We start from the raw sequence: 17326 nt of genomic DNA, 5'->3' as shown, positions 1-17326 counted from the left end.
ACTGTACACATGCACACGCGCACACACATGCATAAACATATCCATTCATCCAAGTGGTATTTTCAATGTCTGTGTGGGTGTCACTGTTTATGCAGTTTCTATTTCCCAGTGAATTTTGAGGGGAGGGCAACTTGTTTCACCAGATTGTCTTTTCAGACTGAAGACCTGGGAATTGGGGAAGAGTTTGGAAAGAGGGAAGGGCAAGGAAAAAGAGAGCTTTAAATTAAAAGAATAACTTCCCAAGAGGAACCGGGGCTCAATGACTGCAGAGACAATAGCCTCCTATCTTGGCAGGTGGGCATGGAACACTGCTTGTATCAATCTGTGTACCGTACGAACCCATGGACACACAAACACACATCCATCCATCCGTATATACGTGGTGTGGGATGAGCAGGTCAATCGTTTTGAGAGGGAGTTTGTTCCTTTTTTTTTTCTTCATTATACTCTTAAATTGTTGTCAGTTATCAAACAAACAAAATTGTTTTTCAAAAACCTTGCATACGCCTTTTCTATCAAGTGCTTTAAAATATAGACTAAATACACACATCCTGCCAGTTTTTTCTTACAGTGACAGTATCCTTACCTGCCATTTAATATTAGCCTCGTATTTTTCTCACGTATATTTACCTGTGACTTGTATTTGTTATTTAAACAGGAAAAAAAACATTCAAAAAAAGAAAAATTAACTGTAGCGCTTCATTATACTATTATATTATTATTGTGACATTTTGGAATACTGTGAAGTTTTATCTCTTGCATATACTTTATACGGAAGTATTACGCCTTAAAAATACGAAAATAAATTTTACAAGGTTTCTGTTTTGTGTGGAAGAGTAATTGATGTTGCTAAGAATGATGTTTGTTTTTTGGGGTTTTTGTTGTTTTTTTTAAATGTTACCAGCACTTTTTTTGTAAGTTTCACTTTCCGAGGTATTGTACAAGTTCACACTGTTTGTGAAGTTTGAATATGAAGGAATAATTAAAAAAAAAAACTTCTCTTGGTTTCCTACTGTGTCTTCTTTACATTGTGACGGTTTTTCTGTTTTAGGCCGTTCTTCACATTCTTTTATCTATTGTGATCTGGGTCTAGAGATTATCCAAATAAGAATTACCCCTAAAAGGCCCCGAAAAATTCCTAATATATTCTCCTCTTGGCACAAGAGATAGGAATTCCGAGATTGGTAACATTGAGGTCGTTTAGGGAAATATAATGCAAATTCAGGCATTTTCCTTCTCCTATCCAAACCTCACAAATGACCACATGGCTCATTCACTGTTATCTAAATCATTCACCTTTGTTCCTTCCTCACATGCAAATGGGTCTCTCTCTGCCTCTTGTAGAAATAACCAATCCTGTGTAACACTGTGCCCATCGATCCTGTATCCTTGTACCCAAGGAACATTCACGACTCAAAATGCATCCCCATCTGATGACTTTGGGGACTCCTAAGGGACTACATAGACCCTTTCTCAGATGCCACTCTACCCAGGGAGCTCTCTAACCTCATCCCTCTCGCAGAAGTGGCTGGTGCAATGGAGAAGACGTACATCTCATTTGTCCCTGGGAAGTCAATCCAATTGAATTAGATTCACTAACTCTTCAGTAAAGCATCTCTATTCCGCTCAGCACTGCAGTGTGTGAAGGAAACAGAGCACATTATTTCAGGCCTGGTAAACCTTAAAATCTAACCACTGAAATAAAGGTTCGTATAAAATCAAAAGCTAGATTTTACCATTCAAACTCGCAGTGTCATGGGAATTTATAAATTAGCAAAGATAAATGAACAGGGCAAGTCAAGGAAGGATCCAAGAAATAAGCAGTCTAGCTTGGGGGCTCCCCCGGACATGCAGGCTTTGGGTTGGAGGAGGTGAGCGCAGGCAGACACTTCCACCAGTGTGAGCACACACAGAGACCTAGGCCTGGGCGTGGGGCGGGGAGAGGCTTAAGGAGAACTCTGGGCTGAAAGGTGACCTCTGCGAATTTAAATGGTGACTTCTTGCAGCTCAATCACTGAACCACTAAGTTTACCTTACGGTCTATGAAATAGAAAATAAAGAGGGAGAAAACACTTTCATGATGCAAAATTTGTCCCTATTTGATTTCTGTGAATCCTAGCAACATCCTGATGATGCCAGCCAACTTCGCCCGGAGCTTTTGATCTCTCTGTGCACAACTCCCAAACGTGTCAGGCCTCCTCGCTGCCTGCTGAGACATATGGGCTACAGTAATAGTCAGTGGCACATAGGTTGTTCACATGGCACTTAACAGTTTACAAAGTTCTCCTTCATTTACTTTAATCCATCCTCACAATTTCCCTGTGAAACATTGTGAAGTAGTTATTACACCAGTTTATAGGAACAGAGGTTCAGAAATATGTGCTTTTCCCATTATACAATCATTAATAAACTAGTGCTTGAAGTCAAGTTTTCTGAAACCCAATGATATGTATACCACACCAGGGTCTCTCAAACTTGAGTAGTGAATATACCTTTACAAAAGGAAAAAATGATACTTCCCACAGACCATCCCTCAGAGGAGGAATCTAATTATTTTTATTATAATGTTTAAAAATAAATAACTAATATAGGCTATAACCATTTTATTATAATCTTTCTTAAATATGCTCAAACATACAACCAGGTAAACCTTATAGCTGTTACAGAATTATGATACTAAAATGAAAATAGATAAAAGTATATTTTAAATAAATTTAAAATACAAGTAAAAAAAATAAAATAAACTATAAAATTCATAGATTAAAATAATAGCATGGATTTGCTGTATTGGATGATGCCTTGCTGAGCTTGAGTCCCTGCTCCCTGAGTGAGGAGCCTGCAGGCCCAGCACCATCCTTCCAGCCATCGCTGCACTGCGGTGTGCCCAGTGAACGCACTCCTCCCACCCCTTCCCTGACTCTCGACTGCTGCAAAATCCTCACTTGGAGCAAATGAATTATTTATTAATCGAGCCTCCATATCTTGAAATCAACTTAATTATAAATATGGATTCTGAAGATAATGACAGCCCTCTGTTATAGGAAGGTCATAGGTATCCAAGATATGTTTGACTTTTAAAAAAGATCATCATCTCACAACACAAAGTTTTAAAACACAGATAACTTGCAGGCCCGAGGATATAGCTGCAATTCTTAGCATTCCTTCAACCCCAGTATTTAGGAGTTGGATCGTTACAGATACCTTGATTGATCCCAACAAGTTGGTGCTCCCTTGGGGACCTCTGTGGCATCATAAGCAGAGCCAGGCACACATGCTTGTGGGACATAATACAATGTTCATATGAATTCAGCGTTTTACAGCTTACAAAGAGTGAACCACATTATCTTACTGTATCTTCCTAAGAACACTGTACACTAGATATTGTTATTACCACTGTATAAGTGAGGAAACATGTGTAATGAGGGTTGGGAAGTTAAGGTACTCATTTCAAAGCGAAATGTCAGTGCTCAGCACATGGACAAGTCTTGACTCCCAGTCCATGACACATCGTAGCTACTTCTCTGTTGATCTCTATAAAATCAACCAGACTTTTGGCCCCAGAGAAGGTGTTCTTCACAAGCTACATGAAGTCAGAATGACCAGGGCAAGTCCTGTGCTGCGTGTCTCTTCCTGCCTAACACCTATCAATTGCAAACTTCTAGACAGCCCTGACCCTGAGCACCTTACCTGGACCACTTACCTACCTCAGGTATCTTTTGGAAAGAGTCTGAAATAAATAAATTCACATCCTGCTTTTGGCCTCATGGTTTGTCTTGATCAAAGGAAGGCTACAGGACTAAAATATAACCTCCATGTTTCTTCCTGGTCAGAGTTCTTTCAAATGCATAACATCTGTAGAGCCATCCAGTAGCCTATAAACACATCTTTCTGTGTTTTCTCCATTTGCAAGGCAATCACGGCAATGTCTAATATACTAGCTACCAGTCACATCACTACTTACCTACATTTGAATTTAAGTTAATTAAAATTAAATACAATTTTAAATTCTGTTTCTTAGTCACATTAGCCACCTTTCAAGTGCTCAATAGCTATGTGTGTCTAGTGGCTACCACATTCAACAGCAAAGACACAGAACTTTCATCACAGAAAGTTCTGTTGGATAGTATTGTCCTAGACCCTATCTATGCAAATTAATTATCTGAAACATCAAGGTATATAGTTCTGACCTCCAGAAAGCTCAGGCTCTTGTACACATAATGCTCCCCTGGGCCTTTTGACAGGTCTGCGATGGAGTGGAGGTGGGGATTACTAGTTACAGCATTGAAGCAGGACTAGGAAGAACCAGAAGACTGACCAAAACTCACACCCCATGCTGACAGCCACAGCCATGCTGCTGGTTCCCTTCTCTCTGTGGCGTGTGGTTTGCCCACCAGAACACTCCTTCATTCGCTGGGCCGCCCTTCCTGTCCAGTCAACACTGATGGGATCTGTATGAACCTAATTGTGTGATGATTCACTGGAACTCCAGTGTGGTGGAGAAGGGACAAGTCATGATACAAAATTGCACAGTAAAGTTGTGTCCACTCATGAAGATCATTTACGTCAAAGTTCCATGACTCAAATTTCTCATACCTGTTCAATATAGTTCTTTGGATTATAGATCAGACTCTACATGCCCAGGCTTAGGATGTGGAGTGGTAAGGGGTAAGGAATTAATAAGTTTATTTCTCCCTGAACTCTCATCATTCAATGATTCCCCTTTTATTCTCCTCTCCTCCTGAAGGAATTCAAGAGGGGATTCAAGACAGCCTAAGGTCTCTTCCTGTCTGTATTTAGTGGTCCCCTACCTCAACCTCCCATGTGATTCTTCCCTATAGATTTCTAGAAAGACATAATGAAAGGAAAAAAGTATAATCAACCCCTACTATGAAAGAGAGAGAGACCATCAGTCAGAGACAGATACCATCCCTAGGTACCAGCTTGGCTCAGGTTTAGAGTCTGAGCAACATGGTCCAGTAAACATACAATGGAAGCCACATATGCAATTTTATATTTTCCAGTAGTTCACATTAAGAGAGTAAAAAGAAACAGGGGAAATCAATTTTAATAATATATTTTATTTAACCCAAAATAGCCAAAATATTGTCATTTTGACATGTAATCAATATTTTAAGTGACTGATGTGATCATTCACATTCTTATTATTCACACTAAGTCTTCAAACCCTGATGTGTATTTTACACTCACAACACATCTGCCTTGCTCATAGCTGCATGTGGAGAGTGGCTATTGGCCTGGATTGACCCCAGGAATCTGGCTTTGACAGGATTGCCTCCTCTGGTTCTCCAAGGAAAATCTAGCTCATTGAATTCCACTTTAAAATTTATTTTCGTTGAATTCAATCTTATTTTAGTCACCTGTCCCACTTACGACATCTCTGGGTCCTTCTGTGTTTTTATCAACTCCAAATGGTATTTGTAAATGTTTCCAGTTGCCACAATCATGTTCAATAACACCCAACTCTCAGTCTACCTCGACCCAATATGTGTCTCCATCAAAGCAAAACAACACTCCCTTTTCGTCATCCCATCTTCATTCATTTCCTGTCCGTGAATTGTGTTCTACTACCAACAAATTTGCACTAGTTTTGCAAGAAAAGTGCTGTGTACTGACTGCCATGGCAAATAACAGTGTTGTCCATGTGTCTCTCTTTCTTCCAAACAAATTGGCACTCTGGACAGATTTCAGCTCATTGCTCCTAACGACAGACCTGTTTGGTTGAAAAGTGAGGACATAAAAATAAAAATCCAAGGAGGAATAGGAGTTCAATTGTCTTCTTGCTCAACCAGCCTGATTCCAGGGAGCAGAGCAATGCGTTATTGTAACGGTTGGCAGGAGACAGCTTTGCTTCGCATTCTCTCTCGGTTCCTGTGCCCGTGAAAGAAAATCACTCACCTGTAAGCCAGCCTCCCTCCTCGTTTCTCTGAGAGACAGTGGGAGGATAAAAGCCTAAATGCCACCTGAACAGAAGTGAGCAGCTCCGATGCCACCCAACCCCAGCACGAAGAGGCCAGGACTGAATGTAAGCGTTCAGAGAAGATAGCGTGGGGTGTACATTTTTAGAAACTATCGCACTCATTTTATATTTTTTCCTAGGAAGAGTCCTTGTTTTAAAAATCTAGGTTTTCCTTTTAGTGGGAAACAGATGCTTTCTTCAAAGTTCGGTGTTGGATTGACAGAGAAAACGTGGGTCACTGCCCAAGGTCACGCAGGCCCCTCGGTGAGCACGCACCGTTTCCGTGGCTCCCCCAGTGCTTGGCTGGAAGAGGCTGAAGCCCCCACACAGCCCATCGCTATACGCTGAGTAGGTCCAACAAGAGGAGACTTGAATCGCTGCCCAGAGAATAGAACCTGAAGTCTCGTTGGTTCCCTTGGTACCAGGGTCTTCCTTGTGAGGTTTTAGCTCCCGACTTTGTTTTCTGCAAGTTCCTTGGATAAAAACCTGCTCTCACCAGACCAGCCCCTCTGGTCCCCATCCTCCTGGGCCAGTTCACCACAGGTATGCCTATGCTGACCACCTCCGCCAAACTGGCATATCTCCCCACAGGCCTGGGTCTTACTTCCTTACCCCTTACCACCTTTCCATGGGAATGTTATCTCCCCACTTAACGGAAGTTCTCAAAGGGCTGAGACTCAAGACCATGGTTTAGTCATCCTCCTTTCTCCCCTCAGAAGCTGGGACCGAGCTTTAATCCTAAAATGCCTTGAATGTGTGACTGTTGATGGAAAGGACAGTGAGAAATGAGAAGAATGTGGCTTTACAATCACACTGTCATCATCATCCCCCACAAAACCCCGTCACCTGAGCCCCCGCCCAGTGCTGTTAGGAGGAACACGTTGTCCAGAGCCACAGAATTGGCTAAAACTGCCAGACCCAAAATCAAGTCACACTGTTTTCAACATCGCATTCATAATCAAGACTCAAGCTGCTCACCCTGGTCTGCCACAATGGAGTGGAAGGGAAGGGGAGAGGAAATGCAGACAGAGATGAGGATGGCAATCATTCACACACACACACACACACACACACACACACACACACTCACACACACACACACACACACACACACACACACACAGCAGTGATGGAGAGTGCAGACCCTACACATAGTCAGGCTGTGTCTCCCAGAAGATGCCCCTCGCCGCTAACCAGTCTCTGCTGGGAAGCTGATGTCGCCGAGGCTTTTGTAGCTCAGGACGTTGAAGTAGTCGTGCGGCTCGTCATAGTCATCGTCCCTCTGCTCTCTGCATGGGCCGGCAGCTGCAGCTTCTGTGAGGACGCAGCTTGCAGGGGAGGCCGGAACCCCGAGCCCCCATTCCTCCTGTCCACAGGGCCCTGTCCTGAGGCCACTTTCTGCAGAACGAATTCTGAGAAATTTCTTCTAAAAACAAACAAATGACAAGAGTATGTAGGGGTGACATTCAAAAGTTACTCCCCAACTGATACATAATTATAATGATCTCTCTTCCTTTCTTACACACACACACACACACACACACACACACACACGTGAAGTTGTATTCTGACCAACACCAATCTCTTGCCCTTACTTTCTCAGTTTTGTCACAGCTGGATTTCAGTACTAACCACTCCACCAAAACAAAACTTCTACACACGCAATGCACCTGTCACCATTCCTCCCTATTCACAAAGCCTAGTGAGGCAGCTTGCACCCCACTTCTCTCTTACTCTTTGTCACCCCAAACACTGATGACCTCTTCTTTTTTAAAATGCTCTCCTTCCCCAGCTTCCATGGCACCTCCTCCCTGGTTCTCCTCCTCCTCCCCTGAGCCCCACCTGCACCTTCAGCCAGCCCTGCTCTTTTTCCTGCTTGCACATCAGCTCCCCAATTAAAGGGGTTTCCCAGGGTCTGCCCTCTGCCTTCCCACATTCAACACTCTCTGAGACACTTCGTCTAAATGTACATCTACAACCACCCTCTTCCCTCTGAGGATTCCCAAATCTCCACCCACGGAAGTCCAGGCCTCTGCCCTGAACTCCAGGCTGAGATGCCCACTTGCTAACTGGGCATGGCCACCTGATGACCCACAGCAAGCTCAGGACCAGCCTGTCTCAGAGGAACCCAACATACTTCCTCCTCCACAGACGGCTCCGACCCCACAGTCCCTAACCTGGTTTACGGCACCAGCTGAGACCTGGAGGCCAATGTTAAACTCCAAGTGGCCATAAAATCCTATCCTAGAAAACTCTAAAACCTACTCCCTTTTCTATCCCTACTTTCATGTCCTGTCTCTGGCCTGTACTTCCACACTCGCCTGCCTCGAGAGCCCCTCTTACCTCTAGTCCAGCTTCCACATGGCCACCCACAAAGTGAGCTTTCAAAAATGAAAATTGGATCATGCCATGCTTCTGCTGACAACCCTTTAATGTCACTCATTGTCTACAGGAGACACAGGAGGAGTTTACAGGATTGACAAAACCACTTAAGTTGTGTAAAAAAACCTTGTCTGAGATGCATTCTTCAAGAGACTAGTGTGATGCTCTCAAAATGCCCTGTGTGACTTGGTCACCCTCACTTTCTCAGCTTCATGCCCCACCAACACCCCAAATTCTGGTACAGGGTCTGATGCCAGAGAGCTGCCCTGAGCATGGGCTGGGCTATCTTCTCATGTAACCTCACCAATACCCCTATCGAAGTCTTTGAATTAGCTCCGAGTCACAGACAGGTGCAGTCACTTGCCCAAGGACAAGTCCAATTCTGACTTGGGTTTGTCTGACCCCAGGCTCTATGCTCTTTCCCCTCGACCAAGCTGCCTCTCATCCTGTAGTTTCTAGAATGCCAGGCGCTGTGTCCTGACTCCCCGGTTTTATATATGTTACACCCATTGTCCACCCTCTGTAGTTCCCTGGAAAGGTTGTGTACTCCATCCTGCCGATGCAGCTCTGCAGCACGTTGTCCAAGGAGCCTTCTCCGACCCTCCCAGGGAGCTGCGTTCTCCCCTGCACTGGGATGCGCTCCTGGATGTTCCCTGTTGTGACACTGAATCCTGTCTTCTCCAGACTGTGAGCTCCCTGGGGGAAGAGGCTATGTCTGTTTAACCTCAGAGCCCATAACAGATGCTCAGTATATGTTGAAGGACTGAAATGCGCATGTAGGCATGCACACACAGGCACACACATACACGCTCCCGCACATGCGTGCGCGCACACATTTTTACACAGCCCCATACCTAAAAGAACTGGATTTTCTGAATCTAAGTAGGGACTCATGGTCAGACAACCACAGTTGCACTTGTGGGGCAATAGGCCAGAACAGTGAAATATGTTGGGGAAACCAAGGACCTGAAGTCAGCCATCACATCCATATGAGAGCAGCATCGGTGAGGGCTGAGCTAAGGCAAGGAATCAAAACACAGTGGGCAGCCCTAGCTGGTTTGGCTCAGTGGATTGAGCATTGGCCTGCGGACTGAAGGGTGCCAGGTTCGGTCCTTGTCAAGGGAACATGCCCAGGTTGCAGGCTCAATCCCCACTAGGGGGCATGCAGGAGGCAGCCAAGCAATGATTCTTTCTCATCATTGGTATTTCTCTCTTGCTTCCAGCATAGGAAACAGAAGCACCGTTACTGGTAGCGTCAAGCTCTGAGGTGCACAAATACATGCAGGGGACTGCGCAGGAGAGTGGATAGGGCCACATGGAGGCTCACTGGAAACAAACATGGAAGAGCAAAGTGACGCACAACTGCAGGCCCTGAGGAGCTGGGCCTGGAGAGAGGCCATAGTCTCAGAAGCACACACAGGAAGTCTCTCACCACGTACTATTCCATTCATTCCTTTTCAGGAGGAGTGGCTGCACCTTATCTACCAAAAGTATGAAGAAAGGGGGCAGTTATCATAGGTGGACGCTGACGCTGGGCTTAACAGAAGTGCTGCGTCCCTTGGCCCAACCCCACCCATTTGGAAGCATGGATGCCCAACTCATCCTCAAAGGAATGGTGTGATCTTCCATGCAGTTGTGCTCTTGCTCCCTCTCTTGGCCTGGCCCCCCTTGCCTTTGAACCTTAGGACTCTTCTGGCTTCCAGAGTCCTCTGGGAATTGGAGATATGCCTGAGGTGGGTCTCTCGCTGTTCCGTTTGCATTGCATCCTGCATGGGGGACTCTGTAACTGTGATCTGTGCGGAAAAATAGTTTGGGATCAAGGCACTGACGTTCTGAAGGATCAAAGGCAGCTACTGGGATTGCAGCTGGGGCTGCAGGACAAACACTGCCCCCCGTGGAACCTGAGGAGAAGGACAGCGCGTGGCAGTCATGGTCCTGGTGCGGACACACCGTCTCTTCTGTGCTTCTCAGAAGGTCCCCTGGGACACTCTGCCAACAGCTGCCTGGCAGATAACAATCATTCATTTGGTCTAGTTCAGTGATGGCGAAACTTTTGAGCTCAGTGTGTCAGCATTTTGAAAAACCCTAACTTAACTCTAGTGCCGTGTCACATATAGAAATTTTTTGATATTTGCAACCATAGTAAAACAAAGACTTATATTTTTGATATTTATTTTATATATTTAAATGCCATTTAACAAAGAAAAATCAACCAAAAAAATGAGTTCGCGTGTCACCTCTGACACGCGTGTCATAGGTTCGCCATCACTGGTCTAGTTGATCCATGGGATACAAATATTTATTGAGCACCAAGTATTATGAGGTGCTGTGATAAATAAAGTGCATAATGATCAGAACATATACTTATAAGAATAATGGTTATTATTGTATGCCAGGAAAAATGCCCAAGTGGCTTACTTGAATTATTTGACTTAAATTTTCTCGCAACCCCACGAAGGCAGCACCGTACTTATTTCTGATTTACAGATGAGAAAGCTGAGGCTCAGCAAAGTCAGGTGACATAGCTGCTCACATGGTCGAGCCAGGATTCTAACCCAGGCCGGTCTGATTCCAACGCCATATTCCTCGAGACTGCAATCTGCTGGCTCTCGGGGTCTGTGGGGAGCACTCTTGGTGCCCCCTCAGATCCTCAGTACCTGACCTGTGCTCCCACTCCCCAGTCCTGGGCGTATAGGCTGTGAGCGGCTCACAGCTGCCCCTTCTCTGCAGAATTGCTCTTGGACCCTCCCTGCTGAGCAGCCTGCAGTCAATGACTGAGGAAGGTGGGTTTTTAAAAGGCCAGCTCCCTGCCTTAGGATGCAACCAACTCTGCATACAAGACTCGCTTCAACCGAGTCTCCAGCCGAGACCACATCTTGGGGAGCGTTCTTCACCCATTCTGCTTCCTTCAGCACCTTCACCTGAGAGCTCGTGCAGGTAAATCCCTGTCGCCAGAATCCACGAGTCAGGCCCTAGTTCCTGGACCTGCTCTAAAACAGTTGTCCTGGGAACGGCCCTGGATGGAATGTGGAAGGAGAGCCCTCACCACTGGATGGGAACAGGGACCCCACCGCGGGGGGGGGCGGGGGGGGAGGGAAATGGAGGGGACACAGATGGAGGGGGTTGTGAGCTGATGCCGCGGCTCTGACATTGGAGAAGTGCAGGGTAAGCAGTGATTATGAGGACTGTGGGGTTGGGTGGCTTTTGCTAAACCCTCTGCTGCACGAAAGAGAAAGGGAGACAGATCTGTCAGCAACTGAAAGCAAAGTGAGAGTCAGAGGTCCTCCCGAGGGCAGCATTTACAGAGCATCCTCCCCACTGCAGGCCCGGGAGAGGGAACTTCTGGGGGGGCGGGGGGCTGGGGGCAGGGAGGCAAAGCGAGGAGGGAGAACATATGTAATAATAGTGCCAACAATAAATTTTAAAAACAGGGACCGAACTTCAAAGAAGGCTTAGGCTTGGGCAAGTCGTATACCAGGGTCCTGATCTGAAAACAGTGTCCTCATCCTTTCCTTCTCATCCTGCAGGATCATGGGCAGCCGGGCACCACTGGAGGAGTTAACGCTAAATGGGCTGATGTACAACATCCCCCTCACAGAGCAGATGCCCAGATGCATCACAGCCAAAGCAGGTAACTCAAACCCCGGGGGATGGCCGAAGGGACAGGCAGGAACTAGGAGCTGCAGGTGACAGCGAGACTGGAGGGAGACAGGTCCAACCTCTCAGGCTCCCAGATAAGGGAGGCACAGAGGGAGAATGCAAACAACTTCCCCAACAGACTGAACAAGGACCACGAAAAAGGCACGAAGGGCAGTGGGGGATCCCGTCTACGTCTGTCTCTGGACAGAAGGAGAATCAGAAAGGGCCAGGGTGGCCGGCGTGGGGTCCAGAGTCTTACCTTTCTGGCCAACGTGACCACCGCGGTGGCCGCTGTGCAGATGACCACCAGCAACAGGACTCCCAGCAGCGGGATCAGGAACCCAGCGCTGTGCCCAGCCCCTAGCGGGAGGACAAAATAAGGGAAATGGACTGAGGCCAGAAGCAAAGGGCAACCATTTCCCAGGGAGGCCTGAGCTCAGGGCACAGAGGTGCGGGCTGGCCAGGCCTTTCTCCGGCCACAGACTGGACCACTAACCCAGCTGCTTGGACCACAGAAGGTCTGCCTGGCCCACCATGAGCCACTGACACGCAAGCCGTTGTGTACCTCACACATTTACACCAGAGCAGGCCATTGCTAACCCCCCTCCTTGACTCAACAGCCTCACTTTGGGAAATACTCAGGAAATAAAACAGATGGCAGCATCCAGAAAAAATGGAAAAGGAATATTTTATTTCATTAAACTTCATATCTATAATCATACTAGTAGGAAAATGTTAACTTAAAAATTAAAATAAAATTAATATTAAAGTGCAAAAAAAAAAAAGAGAAAAAGCACGTAACCTTTCACCTTAAGCCCATGACACTTATTCCTCCTGGGCGGTGAGACCTGGCGGGAGCAGGGTCCTGGCGCTGTGTCCTTTACTGTTTTCCTTCATTCATACCACAATTCTTTTTAAATACATATTTTATTGATTTCAGAGAAGAAGGGAGAGGGAGAGAGAGATAGAAGCGTCAATGATGAGAATCATTGATTGGCTGCCTCCTGCAGGCCCCCTACTGGGGATCGAGCCCGCAACCCAGGCATGCGCCCTGACCAGGAGTGGAACTGTGACCTCAACCACTGAGCCACGCCGGCCAGGCCCATACCACAAATATTTATCAAGCATCTGGCACATAACTGGTGCTTCATCAATGTTTGTAATATGAATTAAACATGAACAAGAGAATTTCTACGAACATAAAATGGAGCTGGAAGGAGGAAGAGGCAGGAAGGGAGTTTTGAAGAGATGATATTTTATCCAAGGAGCGTGTGAGAGAAACAGGACGGTTACCCCTGTGTGCTTGCTGCAGGGGGAGGTTTTCGGGCTGCTTCCCCACCTCCACCTCCGTCCCAGAAGGTGGGGGAACCCAGGTGCCGGGGAGAAAAGAGGAGGGCGTGGCAGAGGCCGCCCTCTTCCCTCTGATTCAGGGCTGCGATTGCCGGGAAGGTGGCCTAGGCATGCAGTCCCTGAGAACAAGGGCAGTGCCCAGTCCCCACACGGTACCAGGAGGGGTAGGAGAGGGAGCCCAAACCCCCAGCACGTGCTTCTCCTGCCCTGAGGATTCCATTCCCTGCTTTGGCCACAGGTCGGGGGAGGGGGCAGATGGGGAGCAGAGGGGCCATGGAGGGCAGTGGCAGGGGGCAGAGGGCTGAACACAGAACAGAAAAACAGGTAGGCTCTTGTCCACATGCATAATTGGCCTCTGTGGGAGCAAGCATTTGAAAAGCAACTTTAAGGTAACAGTTTCACAGATTTTGCCAACTCATAAAGCTTAATCTCTAACACAATCAGCAAATAGAAGTTCAGAGGGAACCAGAACACCTGTGTTAAAGTCAGCGCTAATGCTCTGAGCCACTGCAAGCCTCAGCTTCCACCTGCATCCGTCAGACAAGCAGTGCATTCATCACTGAGACGTACGTGGTGCTTCCCATGCACGTTCCAGGTGCCGAGCTGCTTGTGGTAAGTAATTCAATCCTGTCAGCACCTCACAAGGTCTGACAACCGCCTCCTTTCACAGAGGAGAAAACCAACGCACTGAGCGGCTACCTAATCCTGTCTGTGGTCACCAGCAGCACCGAGATTTGGACACCGGCTGCCTGGCATCAGCCTGAGCTCATAACCACTCCACTCCACTGTCTCTCAGATACGGTCAGAATCCTTTCCCACCGTCCCGACATCTGGTGCAAGTGTCCAGGTGGATAACAAATGTGAGATTATTTTGGAAGCTATGAAGCACGAACAAATGTAAATTATCGTAAACTTAAAAATAGAGCTATCATTGTGACCCAGCAATTCCACTTTGGGTATTTATCCAAAGACATTCAAAACACTAATTCAAAAAGACATAAGCACCCTTATGTTCACTGCAGCACTATTTTCAATAGCCAAGATGTGGAAGCAGCCTAAGTGTCCATGAATGCACACAGAAGGTGTGGTACACTGGCACAGTGCAATATTAATCAGCCATAAAGAAGAATGAAATCTTGCCTTTGTGACAACATGGATGGACCTAAAGGGTATTATGCTAAGTGAAATAAGTCAGACAAAGAAAGACAAATATCATATGATTTCACTTATATGTGGAATCTAAAAAGAAAAAAAAATTAATGAACAAAAAACTCATAGATACAGAGAATAAACTGATGGTTGCCAGTTGGGGGGATGAATGAAAAAGGGGGAGAGGTTAAGATGTAGGATTGCCAGATATAAAAACAGTCACAAGGATGTAAAGTGCAGCACAGGGAATATAGCTAATGATACTGTCATGACTGTGTATGATCCCAGGTGGGTACTAGACTTATCAGGGTGATCACTTTGTAAAGTACACAAATGCCTATCACCATTTTGTTCACCTGAAACTGATATAATATTGCATGTCAACTGTAATTTTAAAAAAATCAAAAACCTTTCTAAAATGCAAATTATTGTACATTTACACTTAGCACACAGCTTTGTTTCTAACCAGCTCTAATCCCTTATAAATTTAGGAGCTAATTCTAACCTGCACGATCCATGCTAACCTCATAAATGAGAATGTTTTCTAGATGACCATATCTATATATATAAAAGCCTAAGCAACCATTACAACTAGACAACTGATGACCGGACAACCAGCTATGATGTGCACTGACCACCAGGGGGCAGATGCTCAATGCAGAAGCTGCCCCCTGGTGGTCAGTGTGCTCCCACAACCAACCTCCCCCTGGCTGGCCAGCCATGATCAGCCCTGGGACTGGGTGAGATGGCCCCAATCTGCCCTGATTTCTGGCCAGGTTGAGGGACCCCACCCATGCACGAATTCATGCACCAGGTCTCTAGTCAATACATATACACAAAATGTCCTTTCTATACCCAAAAGTGTGGTTATCAATGTTGCCTGCTCATTGGAATCACAAGGGATGCTTGTAGCACCTATCAGGTCCTGGCTCCACTCCTAGAGATTCCTCCTGAATTGTTCTGGGATGAGCGCTGACACCAACATTATTTAAAAGCCCCAGGTGATGTGAGTGTGAGCAGGTTGGGTGGCCCTCCTCCAGTGCACATGGCAGGGATGCATTTTCCATCCTAGAGGATGAGGTTTGTCCTCTGCTCTGCTCCCGAGGACATACCTGAGCTTCGTAGGACCTCCAGGAAGAATCTCCCTCTGTAAATGCCATCAGGGAAGGTGTGATAGACACAGGAGTACACCCCTGTGTCGTTCGTAGTCAGGGACTGCAGGGTGAGGCCCAGGTTGGGGTGGGGGACCACTCGCTCCCTGAAAGCCGGGTAGATGGACCACCCGGACTCCGCGTGATGAATGGCCAGAAATTGGTCCTGCTGCTTCCAGTCGACCTGAGTCACCGTGGCTGTGGTGAAGGACAGGTGACATTGTAAGGTGACAGAGCCACCTTCCTCTGCAGAAATGTTCCCCACGGTCACTATTCTGCCTGCCACGGCTCCTGGGGAAGGGAGAACGCGTGCGTGAGTCCCGGTCAGCAGCTGGCCCGATCCTTCCCATAGAAATCCCAAGGGGCTTTGTGACCAGGACTGGCTTTTGGAATGGTCGTCTCTCCGGTCCACCTGTCACTCCGCCCGCCCGGGAGATGGAGCACATCCGAGGTGCTCTGCTGTGATACAGCGTCATGACCAGCGCATGGGTGATTTTCAGCTGCTTACTTTACAATATAAACCCTGGCAGCCACTGCTTCTGTTTTATTCTATCTTCCAGCAGCCCAGGGCTGGGCTGGACACATTACCCTTTAAAATAAAACCTGGCTGTTTGGTTGGTTGCCATTGGGGTGCCTGGAAAACCCTTCAGGAAAGCCATGAACGCCAAAGGGAAGGAGCGTTGGTGAGAAACTGGGCCTCCACGCAAAACCACCCTTTTGGCACTTACCACCCTCGGGTGGCTCAGAAAGCAAAACAAAAACCAACGCTGCCGTTTTTAAACATTTGTGCTCCCTTTTAATGCAGAAGGACATAGATTTAACGTGAATTCAATCTAAAATGTTAGGATCTCTAGAATCTGTTAAGAAAACATGTTGATCCATAGAAGAAAGGACGAAGGGGCAGGAGTGAACTTCTTTAAGTAAATGGATCACCCCCTGCTTAATCCCTTCTCTCCCCCTTCTTCCTTTCTGGGGTTGGCCAGTCAGGCTACCCCCCGGCCCCCTCCTTCATCTGCCGCCCAGAACAGACCTGTGCCTTCTTCTCAGGGGAGAAAAGTAGGACGCAGGGCTCTGAACACTGTGGTTTCCTTCCCAACCGATAGAGCATTCACTCCCTGCCTCCCCTTCCCGCCTCCCGGCTCTCCCTCTTCCTCGGGTTCTAGGCTGGAGTTTCAGTCCCTACCTGACGCCAGGAGGGGAGCCTGCCTCAGCCCCTGAGCCCAGATCAGGAGGAGACACCACTGCATGCTTCTGCCCAGGGGGCCTCAGGAAGCAGATGTGGCCTCCTCTGCCACAGAAACTGGCCGAGTGCAGCTGGCAAGGCGAAACTGAGCCTGTGAGCAGAGAGGGTCTCGGAAAAACCGAGTTCAGCAAAACCAAAGACAGATGCGGTTCTCAACAAGCACACAAACTGCACAGCGAGCCACAAGAAAGGCCGTGAAGGAAACACATTAAAAAAATAAGCGGCGATATGGTGAGCGGTACACTGCACTGGTCTTTGGATACTGTTAGTCAATCTACTCATTTAAATTCTCTTACTGAGCTTTTTTTTTTTTAAATCAGCCTTTATTTAACAAGCTCAGGGCATCAGTGTCATGCCCAGGCTTTATAGAACCTGTTACCAATGGGGTTCCCTGACTTCATCCTACTAAAGAATGTGCAGAACTAAGAGAAACTT

At 46.8% G+C, this 17326-nt stretch overlaps 1 protein-coding gene across 1 annotated transcript; it reads right to left on the bottom strand.

Moving 5' to 3' along the window:
- Positions 1-7166: 7166 nt before the first annotated feature.
- TIGIT (T cell immunoreceptor with Ig and ITIM domains) lies at positions 7167-16895 on the bottom strand. The gene is made up of 4 exons (XM_006096835.3): positions 16832-16895; positions 15610-15939; positions 12258-12358; positions 7167-7403 (listed from the first exon to the last, which is right to left on the bottom strand). The coding sequence occupies exons 1-4, from the start codon at positions 16893-16895 to the stop codon at positions 7167-7169; spliced, it is 732 nt and encodes a 243-aa protein (XP_006096897.1).
- Between the last annotated feature and the right edge of the window lie 431 nt (positions 16896-17326).

This window comes from Myotis lucifugus, unplaced genomic scaffold (genome assembly GCF_000147115.1).
Source record: "Myotis lucifugus unplaced genomic scaffold, Myoluc2.0 scaffold_188, whole genome shotgun sequence".
NCBI classification, from domain to species: domain Eukaryota; kingdom Metazoa; phylum Chordata; class Mammalia; order Chiroptera; family Vespertilionidae; genus Myotis; species Myotis lucifugus.
The sequence above is the reverse complement of the archived record's forward strand: the minus strand, read 5'-3'. Positions and strand labels throughout refer to the sequence as shown.